At 42.3% G+C, this 14921-nt stretch overlaps 1 protein-coding gene across 1 annotated transcript in view; it reads right to left on the bottom strand.

Moving 5' to 3' along the window:
* Positions 1-1098: 1098 nt before the first annotated feature.
* The window catches only part of GATA6 (GATA binding protein 6), a 40006-nt gene continuing 26183 nt past the window's right edge, over positions 1099-14921 (bottom strand). Inside the window, exon 7 of the mRNA XM_015417140.1 lies at positions 1099-1992. Within this exon, the coding sequence (XP_015272626.1) occupies positions 1825-1992 (168 nt within the window). The 3' untranslated portion in view covers positions 1099-1824. The remainder of the gene's footprint in view (positions 1993-14921) is intronic.

Here is a 14921-nt window from a genome sequence, read left to right as displayed (position 1 = left end):
TGTCCCCGGGTATTTTGCCCCGCCGCTGCACGATCCAATGCAACGGCGGGTGAAGCAGGTGTTATTCCTTGCAGCCTGGCTTCCGGTGCGCTTCATCCAGGAACCAGTGATGCGATTGGAGCATGCTGGAGCGATCACACCGGCAACTCCGTCCTCAGCCCATCGCAACCTTGTTTGATAGTGGACTTTCCGTGGTTGTTTTTTACTCCGCTTCTTTGGCTGACCAGTACAGGTTGCCGACGGGTGCAAGACACTGGTCATGGTCAGATGTGTCTGTTTGATTGTGCCAGTAAAATCTGGCCAGCGTTTGTGAGTATCCCACGGCAAATTCTGCTTGTGATCAGGGCCGGGGACTAGAAGCCTGCATAGCCTTTTGATGCTTACCTCACTCTTCCGAATTTGCACGTAGATGCATCTTGGTATTGCTCTCTTTAACACAGCAAAGACAAATCACATTGTACAGAAAACACATAACCTTTTTATTTTAAAACCTTCAATGAAAACAACTTTCCATATGAAATCCCATTTTTTAAAATGTATACCAACCTAGCTATGGGTCAGCTACATTATACAGATTGCATATTTTAAAGAAACCTAAATATTTGATGGAGTATTTACATAGGAATCCATTAGGTAGTAAAGTTTCACTGCAGTTGATATTTTTCTAGCACATACTTTATTCAGTGTCAAAGTATTGGGGATGAATTGGTAGTTATCTAGAAAGGCTTATGACTGGATAGTCATTTAGGGTCAGTTTTTCCTGAGAAAACATTTGTTCTTGAAACTTTTGTTTTAATAATCAGTAACACAGAAGTAGAACATCTTTGTTGCAATAAAAACCCTAAAGGGATGCCTAACTTTTCTTTTAAATTATTTACGTACCATTAAGTTAAAAAGTTTACATTCATTCCATTCATTCATATAAAAACTGTTAAATCTTATGCTTACGATTTAACACTGATTGCTGCAACACAAATTGCACTTTTATATAAAAAATTATTGAATGTAGGGAAGGGGGAAAATCTGAATGCTACCCTGTTGACAATTTCTGACTATATATAGTTCAGTCACAACATAGGAAACTCCATAAACCTCCATCACAGTACATGTGAAAAGCAATAATGCAGCCTTGCAAATACTTTAAACAAACGTTCTTGTTAGCCAGTCCTAACTTGAGAAGGGTGCACCAAATATGATTTACTTTGTTGGGTGAGACTGAAATCTGTTTTGTTTTTTAAAAGCTATTCAGAAACGTGGGCATGCTGTGAGGAGAAGACTGTAGCTGGAACACTGACTTGGGAGAGGAGAACACATCAAACTGTCAAGTTGCATGATGCACGCGTTGGAATCAGCCACATGCTCATTAGCTGTTCTGTGTCGCACTATCCCTGATAATGAAAGCTTTTGCCTACTTTTGTCTACAAGAAATGTCAACACCAATCAGATCCTGAATGTCAGTTGAGTGGGAGTGACACAAATACATCATAATCCTCAAATGCATAAGGCAGCGCTGGTAGCCGTGGTGAAGATTTACTTCTGGGATTTATCAATAGTGCAGAAGGGCACCCCTGGTGGAGGTGGGACTAACAGAAGTGGCTTAAGTTCCCTTGATTCTCTTGCATAGCTGAGGATCTGGACAATCAAACAGAGACCTTGAGAGTAAGCACCTCTAGAATCAAGGCACCGAGACAACTGGCAAGGAATATCCCTGCCAGCACTTTCATTGCTTCTTGGTCTGCTCGATACAAGGAAAATACAAAACGCAAAGGGTAGCCAACTACGGGTTGCAGCCCAGTGTAAGTATCCGTCTCTATCACCACCAGTTCATGCTAGTGCCAAGGCGCACCAGGAATCTTGTCTCACGGAGGCTGTAACTTCTGCAGTAGAGGTCAGGCTGACTCCTGAATATAGCCCTTCCTGACCTGAGTATTTGAGTGTGCTAGTCTCAGGACTGGTGCTCTCTCCTCGGCTTGGCATCACTGAAGAGACTGCCTGCAGCAAAGATAAAGGGCGGGGAGGGGATTAAGTAATGCACCTTTGCCAATAAAACCATTTTTGCCAGGAAACAGAAGTTCTGTTTGTATGCACAGCAAAGGCTCCATGTAGCCTGCAAGGCCTGAGCATTTGCTGATGTCAGCACATGAACTGCATCTAGTTTTATAATCCACCAGTTCACACGTTAACATTTCTCCACTCAAACAAGCATCCAGCAACACTATTCATATTGTTCCTTGGAATCATGGTTGCAAACATGGAGGCCACCCCCTCCCCAGGCTTTAATAAACAGTTTAGGAATAACAAGAATTCAAGAGAACTGTTGTTGTTGTTCAGTCGCACAGTCGAGTCCGACTCTTCGCGACCCCATAGACCCCATGCATATACACAAAAGCTTATATTTTGTTTGTCTTAGATGTGCCAGTGGAGTCAAACTTTGTCCACTAGCTTTTTGTAAGTCTGCTTCTCACTTTTATACAAAGAGACATGTGACACACACACACACACACACACACACACACACACACAGAGAGAGAGAGAGAGAGAGAGAGAGAGAGAGAGAGACTATCTGCTGCTTGAGCATCCCAGGAAAGGAGAAAAACTCACTCACTCATGCTAATTTATGCCTTCCTGTACCCACTCTGCAAGGGAGAATTTTAATGACTTCTTAAAATGGGCATGTTTTCCCTCTCTGTCTGCAATTTGACAGGGAGAGGGAGACAGTCAGCTCCTGAGAATTCCATCCCCATTAGGAGGGGGACGAGTGATATTTGGAAATGTGTTTCCGGTTAAACCCAATAGTTCCAATGAAACAAATTATCTTAAAAGATACCTGACCCTGGATCTAGGGTTGTTGTTTTTTTTAGGGGGGGGGAGAGAACTCTTCTAAGTACCTGCCCTCTTCACATATAAAATAGTTGAGTACAGCCAAATTTTAACATCGAAAGAGGAGCTGAGCCTTCCCTCTCTCCTGCCTTCCCTTCTCGTTGCAGCTGGCTGTCTTAACTCCCCCCCCCCGCCCCCCAGCCCATCTCTGATATTGGAAATTATCTAAGGGCTGGGGCAGGGGTGGCCAAACTCGCTTAATGTAAGAGCCACATAGAAGAAACATCAGATGTTTGAGAGCCACATGAACAAGTATTCCACACATATTTTTAATGGAAAATATACAAATTTGCTTTTTATTAACATTAAATAAGACTGCCAGGAATAAAAAAGGGGTAAAAAAAAAAAAGATAATGATGATCATATTTAAAGAGGCAAATGCTTTCTCCAAGCTGGTCAGAGGGGGTGTCTTTGAGAATGTATTTAAAGTTGCTTTCTTTCTCTGCTCCCACCCCTACCTCAAGCCTACCCAGGGAGGGGAACACTGGCTAGGGAAGGGAAGACCAGATGGAGAGGCATGCCTCCCCTTCACTTCCCCAGCCACCCTGCCAGGAGCTGCACAATATGTGTGAAAGAGCCGCAGTTTGGCCACCCCTGGGCTGGGGGAAAAGCATTTGGAGAAATGGATCTTGGGCTGGGAGAGAGGGAAAAGTTCTGCTGTCCTCATGAATGTGGCCCTTCAGAGTCCACAGCATCTTATACATTGACGGGGGGAGACACGTGAACAACAAACATGACTATCTCCATTGCATCTAGTTTGGTCTTAGATTTTGTTCTCTCATGTTACACTGTTGGTATGGGAGGCATTCAAGTTAGGGTTGCCAGCTCTGGGTTGGGAAATACCTGGAGATGCAACAGAATCCATCTTCCAAAGTGGTTGTTTTCTGTAGGTGAACTGATCTCTGTCGCCTGGGGACCAGGAGACCAGCCTCCTTCCTGGCTGTCATGTAGATTGGGGGGGGGGGATGTTTTGGAACGCTGAGTTACTGGTTTTATTATCTGTCTTCTGTGCTCTATGACCCTGAGTGCCTGTTGTAGTCTTTCTCCTGGCAAATATTACCTGTTACTTTGGCGGGCTTCTGCTGGCTACCTAATTGGCTGGGGGCCATCAGGGGACCCCTTTGAGTTATGTACATCTATTTGCTTTGCACGCTTTCTCTTTAGTTCTGACACGGAACAGTTAAGATACCTGTAGCATTACTGTCTCAATAAACTTCACTTATCTGAATGAACATTGTTGGGAACTGATTGCCTCAGGAGTCTGACAGTTGTAACCCAGGAGGTCTCCAGCCAACACCTGGAGGTTGGCAACTGTAGATCAAGTGCTTCTTTTTTTCTGTTCTCCCAAAGCCATGAAATATGACCAAATCCAAAACAGCAACACTCTGATCTGCATTAATTACCCACGTTTCAGGAAGAGTAAAACAGGCCAGGAAAGGTGCTCCAGCATGGGGACTTCCCAGGTGGTCCAGGCTTCTTATGTTGCCCCAGCAATGGGCTTCTGTGACCCCCATGGTGCTGGAGTTACATGAGGCCTCAGTTTTAAAGATCCATTAATGCCTTCTATATATAAACATCTAAATCACCAAAAGCATGCACTAGGAATCAATAAGGATGAGAAATTTTAAAATGCCAAAGAAAAGAAAACATTTTTTTCCATAAATCCATCCTGAGTCTATCAAACATAAAGTACCTTGTCATGTCGGGTACTGAAATGGCAACATTTTACTATGAAAAGCTTAACAAATGCCATTGTTCACAGTTCTTACTAACACTAACCTTAAAGTGTCCAAACCCGGATATACTTTGAACGCTAAAGATGCTAGCGTCCCCCGAGTTTAACCGCTGAACAGACCCATCATATTTTAGGCAAACGATGTTCCCTTCTGATTCATTTACTTGAGACAAAAGCAAAACGCTTTCCTGCTTCATATGCTGGACTTGTGCCAAGTGAGCAATTTTCACAGACATAAACTGAAATGTTCTTCAGTTTATCTCAAAATTACCCAGTGGATTTAGAAACCAAATGGTAGCAGTTGATGAATCTTCCTGGGGATTGGGGAAAGGTGGTATGAGCAACATTGGCTTCAAATAATATTTTCTCATTTTTCAAATAAGAATTTTACAATCAGGGTTTTTCTCCCTGACAACCCAGCAAATCCAGATTCCCTACTCTTGCAAATTTGAGGCATATGAACAGTTTAGCAGACATAAATTAAAATTAGAAATGTTCCTTTTAAATTATATTATTAGTTACCACTAAAACCTCTGAAAATACAATGCCAATTCCATCTCTCTACCCTTTTAGGGGCCTAGCATAAGACCAATGCAGCCCTTGCCCATCCTTCCCTTGGACCTCGGCATGGGTCCACTGCAGCATGTTTAGTAGAAATCATAATAATAGTATTCATCTTGACAGCCATGTTTCTCTTCATTCCTTCTGTTAACTAAATGTATCTATCCCACTTCAGTGAATGACAACTCATAGTGGAACTTCTCTTTCCAGATAACTCAGTTGAATCAATCTGCTATTGTTATTAATTTGTTCCTTGGCACTCAGTGTCTTTTCTTTATGTACATGGTATCCAGTCAGTCTGCTCAGCTAAGGACTGGATGTTCCACGGGCACATGCCATTTCTGTTGGCAAAAGGCACCTCTCACCAACACAAGAGGTTATTCCACTAGTGGAGTCCCTTGCATCAGTGTGGGATGCATTTCACATCCTTGAAATGTCCAAATGTAACACAATTCATTTTCCTGGCACTTAAACCACAATGTACTGTAGCTAGGAAAATGCATTTCAGCAACAGATTTATCCCCTTTCTGAATACAGAACAAAATGCAGCTTCATAAATATCACGGGCTAAATACAAAGTAGGGAGCAGCTTTCATTGTCATATAGGACAACAGAAATGAGTCCTGGTCAGTGTTCCCTCTAAGCTGAGTTAGTGTGAGCTAGCTCACAGTTTTTTAGCCTCTGGCTCACCCATTTTTGTCTTAGCTCAGGAAGGATGGCTCCAGAGCAAACTAATGTATGCAGAAGCCAAATGACTCGCTCGCAACTTTAATGCCAGGAGCTCACAAAGAAGATTTCTTGCTCACAAGACTCCACAGCTTAGAGGGAGCATTGGTCCTGGTAGCCCAAAAATCTGTAATATTGATGCTTTATTAATTGTTTCTATATTTGAATTATGTAATACATTTGGTAATACATCTAATTTTACTTGTTGCATGTAACAAAATTGATGAATCTATATTTCCCCCCTCCCCTTCTTCCCTTCTGTATCCTACCTTTTTTCCTTGAGAAAATAATAACAAATAATTTTAAGAAGAGAAATGAGTCCTGCTGCTCTGTACATTATTTTTGGGTTGACTGCAGGGAGGTCAAATTGCAGATTGGTATTCCGTCACCTGGCCAAGTCACAATGTCAGTGTAAATTGGAGAAAGGGTCTGGGGAAAGGCCATACCTGCAAAAACAGCTGACTTTTCCTCTGCAGGGAGATCTGGTACACACATTGAGAACCATGGTACTAGATGGGCGGGCACAATCTCTGCTTAAGGAGCAGGTATAGCAGAAGTGACCTTAGTCAGAATGCTAGCCCTGTTCCACACAGCTACTAAAACAATGTCAAGCCATTCATACACACGCCAAAGTCAACCTAATCTTTCAGTACATTTTTCACAATGATTTATTTATGGCACAGGTTCTCATGCTGCTGCTGGTTTTGTAATTGTACTGCTTGAAGGTCCAGCACCAAACCCTATTTTAGGCACAAAGAAAACATGTGAGTGCCTTTATCAGTGGCACTGAGCACAGCAGAGAGTGCAGCTGTGTGTGACAGACGTTGGGTCTGGGCAACATGACAACCCGGGTAGATATTCAAAACATAATATCAGTGTGAATTCCAGAAGCTGACCTTGTGATAAGTGATAAGAAGCTGGAATGGAAAAATGGTAAGACTGAACTATAATATGTGTACTTGATGGATCCCAGGCTTTTATAAATGATTGCAGCATTTTCACAACCAATTTCATTTGTTGTCGTAAAGTAGACCTGTTTTACACCTATTGAAACTGCCAGTCAAGAGCCAGGTACACCTTGATTGAGTTCTGCTGGGCTTTTAGCTTCAGAAGCTATTTCCACTGCCCCATTTGAGAACAACAATAAGTTGAAGTAGTAAAAAGTGGGTGCAGTAAGGTTTATGCAGACAAACATACTCTGCACACACACTAGTGCACCGTCTTTTTACTGCTTTAGGTATTCTTGTCCTCAGCTGAGGCAGTGAAAAGCCCAGTATATTTCTTATACTATTTAGTAGCTTTCATTAGCAACAATCCCTAATGTAGTGCTCACTGCTCAGGGGTGCTGTGGTGCCTAACAATACGTTTTACGATGCGTACTTTCTTGTTGAGTGTTGTGGATAAAATCCAACGGGTCTTAGATGGAACAGAACTAGTAAAGCATTGGTCTTATCCTGGGCAGGTGCATCACTGCTGTACGCCCTTGGCATAGACACAGCCTTTCTTATGTCTCTGCACTTGTAAATCTCTCCCTAGGGCTGCACATGTAGTTAACCTTTTCTTTGGAAACAGAAATGAAATGAAGAGCTATTTTGAGGTGATACCTGCTACATTCTCACACAGTTCCAAAGGAACTCAACAAACATCCCTGCCCTACAGTCTCAGGAGCAGCAGAGTAATCAATTGCTGGCCAGAGGATCTTATTTATTTATTTAGTGCATTTCTTTAGAGTGTCAGTCTAGGAGCTGGGAAATCCAGTTTCAAAGCCCCACTCTGCCATGGAAGCTTGCTGAGTGACCTTGGGCCAGTCATACACTTTCAGCCTAACTGACTTCACAGGGTTGTTCCGAAGATAAAATGGAGGAGGGGAGAATGATGTCAGCCGCTTTGGATCCTCACTGGGGAGAAAGGTGAGGGATGTGGAGACTGTGGGGCTACCCAGGGTATAGAGGGAAGCTCCCCACACCATGGCCCACAGGGAAATTTCCCAGTGAGTTCAATCGGCAGTCTGCCCTTGAATACTACAGAAATGCCATAATATTCCAGTTCTCTCTTCTTGAAAGGGAACCAGCCTGAGTAACTCCTACCTCCTCAAACTTCTCACTGCTTGCTTGCAGAAGCAGGAAACAATACAAAACACATTAAAAGCACCTAGTGCTAAAAAAAAAAAAGGCACCAAAAATCCATTGGGCATCTATAGCTTATTACACTGCTTTCTGGGTTGTTTCTGCTGTAGAATAAGCTGGCAACCCTTAAAGAATATTACTTCATTTTCTTTGAGAAGCAAAATATCACAGACATAACTGACTTGGAAATATAGAGCCAAATCTCAGGCAGATTAACAAGGCCTACTGAACTCTTAAGAGAAGGTCCTTTAAACCTTTATAACAACAGGCCAACACCTCTGCATTTCAGTGAGGCAAGCAAAACTGCAGCTGCGAAAGATATAAAACTGATAGGAAAGGCAGCTTAAGGCCAACACATCTGCTTCATAAATATGCCTGCTATCTAAACAGAAAACAGACACAGAGCTGTGCCCCTATTCCTAACTCTGTGTCCATCAGAATGACTAACATTCACACGGGGAGTGCAGTCGGATATTGCTGACACTAAAAGTCATTCAATTTACCTGGCATAAGGTTGGGTAGGCCAGGAGGCCCCAGCCTTTTTGAGCCTGGGGGCAACTTTGGAACTCAGACACAGGATTAGGGTTACCAGCTGGTGGGGGGATTTGGGGGATGTTACAGGACGTTCCCAACATGATGACATCACCCGAAAGTGATGTCATTATGCAGTGACACTCTGTTTTGAGGACAAAACTCTATGGTTTTAGGCCAAATTTACCATAGAGTTTTGCCCTCAAAACAGAGTGTCCTGCGCAATGTTCCTGATGTGATGACATCACTTCCAGGTGTCATCATAGTGTCGGGGATGTGGCTGTTTGGGAGTGGGGTTTCCCCTGCCAGCCAGCTGGACAGTGATGGGCTGAAGCTCTGAAAACCGTTGGCACCATGTTGGGAACCCCTGGCATACGTTGTGTCTTCCTGGAGTGACTTCTGGACTTAACACTGTGAATGGTCAAAATTTAACAGAGCCTGAACAGCCATTTTTAAAGAAGTTTCTACTCATTCCTCAAGAAATACAATTTCTCCCAGCCAATCTTAGCCTTGGGACTGATCAGGAGAGCTGCAGTGACCAATTGCACAATCTTTACTGGAGGGAAAGGAAATTTTAAACTGCAGTTAAAGTGCATGTGTGCTGCACTTGCTGCTCCTTGTGTTTTGGGACTGGGAAAGATGCCTTGCTTGGATTATGCTAGACCCTAGCCAGATGGATTGTGCTTGGACAGCGCTTCTCGGCAGCCTGGTCTGATTGAGTTATTATTTCTACTAACCAGCCTTTCCTCCGGGTAGAGGGTTAGTAAGAGGGGCTCATTTGGTTGCTGGTGGGCAGAGTTTAGGAGAAACATTACTTTTGAATTGTTTTGGGTACTATCACTTTGATTTGGTTTGTTTTAATCTTATGCCTTTCCTTCATTGTGCTTCTGAGGACTTTGTTTCTTGTTTTTGTTGTAGATTTCTAGTGTCTTTGTTGGCTTTTCTGGTTGCCTTTAGTTGATGTGCTATTTTCTACCTTTTTTGCTGATTAATTAGTGATTTGGGGTAATATCACATACTCCATTGCAATGTTCCCTCTAAGTTGTGGAGTCTTGTGAGCAAAAATTCTACTTTGTGAGCGACTGGCATTAAAGTTGTGAGCGAGCGATTCAGCTGCTGCATCAATTAGCTTGCTCTGGAGCCCTCCTTCGTGAGCTAAGACAAAAATCTGTGAGCCGGAGGCTAAAAAACTGTGAGCTAGCTCACGCTAACTCAGCTTAGAGGGAACACTGCTCCATTGCTTTCCTCTGCAAAGAAATCAGAAGACTCTCTGGAAGAACTACTAGAAAGACTCTCTGGAAAGACTGCTTTTACTTGCAGTCACACATGCTGAATAATACACTTTAGCGACTGTTTGCAAGTAGATTTTGCCATTGCACAGAGTAAAATCCTGTTGCAAATGCATTGCAAGTGCATTATTTGGAATGTGTGAAAGTGCCCTAAGTCTAGTTAAGAAAAAGAAAAAGCTGTTCCAAACATCCACAGCCATTTTCATGATTTTTTCCACTATGTAGAGATAATGGTTGGGGGCTTCTTATTCAAGAGCATGTAAAATCAGACCCTTTTGTCCAATTCCCTTAAAATTTGGGGAGACTTTAGAAGAAAGGGTGGACTAGGTTCCCTAATATTTTGATACCATTTGGTGAAAAAAAATCAATTCAGTGAAATCTAACATTTTGTGCACATGAAAAACAATGAGTACATCCAACTCAGTCTTAATGAAACAACAAATCTTTGTGACAGAACTGTATTTCTGAGAATTCTTAAATCCAACACATTTTCCCTTTCTTAAATTCTGATATGGAATTGAAACAAAAAAACCCCAGTGTACATCCCTAACATTCATATTTTGCTTTGCCGTTCTCTTCCTTCCCACTTCTATCTGCAGTTACCAGTATAAATATCATTCCACATAATTTTTACATCACGTCAGAAATGGAGAAAAATGACACTGATGCCACAACAGATCTGGGGATGGGTTCAGGTCTCAGAGCATCACTTGTCATCTTGATGTAGGGTTGCCAGGCGAGGCTGAGAAGCCAGCAGGGGACTTTCCAGGAGCCTCCAGGAGAGGGGAGGGAAGAAGCACAGTTAAACTCCAAAGGGAGTTCTGGCCATCACATTTAAAGGGACCCCATTCTTTTTAAATGCCTTCCCTCCATTGGAAATAATGGAGGAAGAGGGCACCTTCTTTGGGGGCTCATAGAATTGGACCCCCTGGTCCAATCTTTTTGAAACTTGAAGGGGGGGGTTGAGGAGAGGTGCCAGATGCTATCCAGAAAATCTGGTGCCTCTACCTCAAAAAACAGCCCCCCCAGATGCCCAGATGCCCATGGATTGATTCTCCATTATACTCTATGGGGACTGGTCTCCATGGGGTATAATGGAGCACCCACTGGGCATTCCCCTCGCTGCTTTCTGATAACCCTGAAGTGGGGGGAGGGCCTACAAACCAGGGGATCCCCTTCCCCCAACTGGGGGTTGGCAACCCTATCTTGATGTAATGCATACTAGTATTAGAAAGAGCACAATGCACATATAAGACTCTGTCATAAATTATGAGAACCATGTTAAGCAAGTTTTGGTTTATTCTGAGAATAAGCCTTTCTAAAAGCTGCTCTTTTAAAGTAAAAAATACTGAAGCGAAATAAATAACCTAGGCCTCAATTAAAGCCCCCTGCAGGCATGGCAGGTGGGATATGTTAGCTGCATGCTCTGGAGGGCCAGCAAGGCAGATGACACAATTAACCATGGTTAAATTAAAATGGGTACAAGAGAGTTAGCTTCTTTCCTGTTAAATGGGATTCTAAGCCAAGATTGCACTCTTGTTTAGCATCTCAATCAATGGGAAGGCACTAATTCTGCATAAGTTGCATGCCTTGATTTGTATATTAGGGTACTTGGAATTAGTTTCTGATGGAGATATTTTCACTGCAACCCATGCAAGAAGAAAGGAGTGGGGGAAAGAAGCAAGCAACTTAAATTCACCAATAAGTGGGTCCATAGATTTTAACTTAACCATGGGTATCATTGCACTTTGAATACACCAGCTCACAAAGAACACACTGTCAAGGGCCATTGGTACCCTGTTTTCTGAGCACCTTGAGGCTGGATAGTAGCCTAATTATCAGTTCATAAAGTTTTGCTTTTAAAACAAATTAAAATGAATTTTGGCTGAATATGATTGCTGACAATATGAATTCTGTTGAATCTCCTTTCCCTTCAGTTTCCTCACTGCTAGGAATGCTTTGGCATATTGTCCAGAAAAGCATAATAAATCATTTCTGTACCAATAGAAGAATCTGCTTTGTCCAATTTATTAACATTTCCACATACTGAAAGGAACTGTTCGTCATGTTCAGCCCCTAACATATTTTAAGTTGTCTCACTTTTCTGTTGCAAAGAATGTTATCAGCAACTTTGTGCACTAGATATGGAATGGGTGGGTAATAGGCTAGCAACATTTCCAGCTAACATTGGGCCTTTTTGACATTATAATTTCTACGTCATTTTTAGTGTATTTGTTGTTGTACCTATTGTCATCTATCTCCAGAACAACCCTGGAAAGTACAGGTACCCTAATATACAAATCAAGGCATGCAACTTGTGCAGAATTAGTGCCCTCCCTACTAATTGAGATGCTCAACAAGAGTGCAGTCCTGGCTTAGAATCCCATTTAATAGGGAAGAAGCTAAGACAAGGTCAGCATTACCATGAAGCAATGGGAAGCTCCCCTGGAGAAAATGGCTGCTTTGGAGGGTAAACCCGATGCCATTATACCCTGATAAGGTCCCTCCCCCCAACCCCACCTTCCCCTAAATCTCCAGGAATTTCCCAAACCAGAGATGGCAACCCTATAATGAAAACTGGGCAAGCAAGTAGTCATTTGCTCACTCATGTCCGATGTCCATTTCCTTTCTACAGTCCAGTCAAGGGCATGGTATGATTCCACAAACTCATTCTCACATAATTTGGGCTAACAAATTACAGCCATACAGCTGCTGAGGGAAACACCAATGTTACGTCAGTATTTCCCACAGAAGACATGCAAAGCATGGAAATAACAGTTGCTCTTGGAACCCTGGCCTCATTGGGTTTTAAGGCCCCATGTACATGCACACTTAAAGACTTATATACACACATATCTATTGTTTTCACATTTTACACAGTGGCTTGGAAAATAGGAGGCAGGTACAAATCGTTCTGTTTCGGCAAGCATTTGTGTTTCCTTAAGCAGTTCAGGCCATAGCATCGTTACTCTAGCTTTATACTGGGTCACTTTGTTTTTGTCTCATTGAGTCTAAGCTGCCTGGTTCATGAAGTTATGAATAAAGCTATTTCTTCACTATACATTTGTTATTTATTATTCTATCGCTTTCACAACTTTTCATGCTTCCTCCTCGTGTGTCCTGTTTTGCTTGAAACCTCAGACAACAGGGACTAAACTTGACAGTGATATTCTTGACTCTTCTTTTTGTTCCGGGCATTATCTGGGTCCTCTTCTACAGGCATGATCCAAAAGATTTTTTTTCTTTTTTTTCGCTCATTTTGTGCATATATCCACCCTTTCATCACTCTGGTTTTCATTGTCTTTCTTTCTCACAGTCTTGCCTAACGCCACCTATTTCATTATCTCATACTCATTATTACGTGTATTTTTAATATCATGTGTAATTTATTATGTATGCTCATTAAAGATCTCTTTAGAGCTGTTTGTCAAAAGGGGTGTTTGCTGTTATTTAAAAAATAACCAACTTGACTTAAGGATTCAAGAATAGCACCCTACTGCTTCACGCTTTCTACTTTATGCAGGGCCCAACATGTGTCAGCTTTTGATTGGTGTTTGCCTTGGCAGCTGTGTGTGAAGTATGAGCAACAAAGTGTTTTGCAGCACCTCGGGGGCGGGAGTGTTTTGGGGACTGTATCTGCCAGCTGCATTACATCTAGCTGAGCTTTTGTCTCTGTCCTGTCTTGGGGCAGCCAGAGGCAGGAGTTCCTGAGCAGGAGCCCAGGGGCTCTTTGGATGGAGGCTCACAGTGTGGGGCCTGTGACAGCCAGCCTAATGAATATGGACCCACAAGGGATTTGTTTGTTTGGTTTGTTGTCCGGTTTATTTAAATTATATTGTTAGATTTGGTTTCTTTTGGAAATTTCTGTAAGCTGCTTCCCCCCCCCCTTTGGGGGAGAAAAGTGGAATAGAAATACCTGAAATAAATAAAGGCTAAAAGATGTCTTAAGATGCCGCAGGACCAGTTCTTGTTTGTGCTGCAAGACTAATGTGGCTACCATTCTGAAGTGTGATGAGAAAGCACACACATAGGCACACATATACTCCTTTCCAAATGCTTGTGGAAACATGGACACATGCTGGGAAGCTATAATTATCTGTGGCTCCCTGGTGCATGGCTAGAGATATACATCTCTCTCCTTCACACGTTTACCCCAACAAACCCCAGACAAAGACTCATGCTGCCAAATGGCACTAAGTCATATTTCAACAGAACTTGTGTGTTTAGCATTACATCTTCAAACCTGAACCTACACACTCAGAAATAAACCCCACTGGTATGCCAAAGAAACAGACATGCAAAGTAAATGGCCACAATCCACCATGGAGTATGAATACTCAAGACTTTCTTTCTATGGGCACCAGTATGCTTAACACACTGTGTTGGGTTAGGTCAACGTACAAAACTCTGCGCTTAGCCCAGTGGCATTGTAAGCCCCCCCCCACATGTACTCTCATCAATCTATACTTTTGAAAGACAAAATAGTAATGGAGGCATCAAGCATAAACAGGGCTACAGAGGCTAGTCTATTCAAAGCCAGTCCAACAGCACTGCAATAAATGTCCATATGTAATATTTTCGGAAGGAAATTCTCTGTAACTGCATATCTAAGCAATGAAGCAGATGAAGGGAGTTGGGTCAGAGAACAAAAAGAGACAGAGAGGCTAAAATCAGGGATTATAAGCAATAGTTAACGGAATTTATTTGACTTTAAAGATCCCATGCTGAGGCATCCTCTCCAGTTAGTTACATGTTTGATATACATTAGGCCTTTGCATACAATCAGTTCAATTAATAAAGGTGCATATAGGGTGTGCTAAGTTGTGTTGTGAAGACAGCTACATTCCTAATACAAAGTACAGTACTTTGTACCAATAAAGTTTGTCAGTCTTCTTCTAGATCATACCAGCACTGGAAATTCCAATTTAGAATCCCAGCAATCATGGCCCCTTATTGGATATAATTTGTCAGCTGACTAGCAAACAGCTCTCCTTGTCTCTAGATGGTCCGCAAATTTACCTTTGAACCACGTGATGAAAAATTAAAAACTTTTTAAAGGTAATGCCTCTCTTC

The sequence above is a fragment of the Gekko japonicus genome, unplaced genomic scaffold (assembly GCF_001447785.1).
Source record: "Gekko japonicus isolate JY-2015 unplaced genomic scaffold, Gekko_japonicus_V1.1 scaffold1055, whole genome shotgun sequence".
Classification (NCBI taxonomy): Eukaryota; Metazoa; Chordata; class Lepidosauria; order Squamata; family Gekkonidae; genus Gekko; species Gekko japonicus.
Note: the sequence above shows the minus strand (reverse complement) of the source record. Positions and strands in the feature narration are given on the sequence as shown.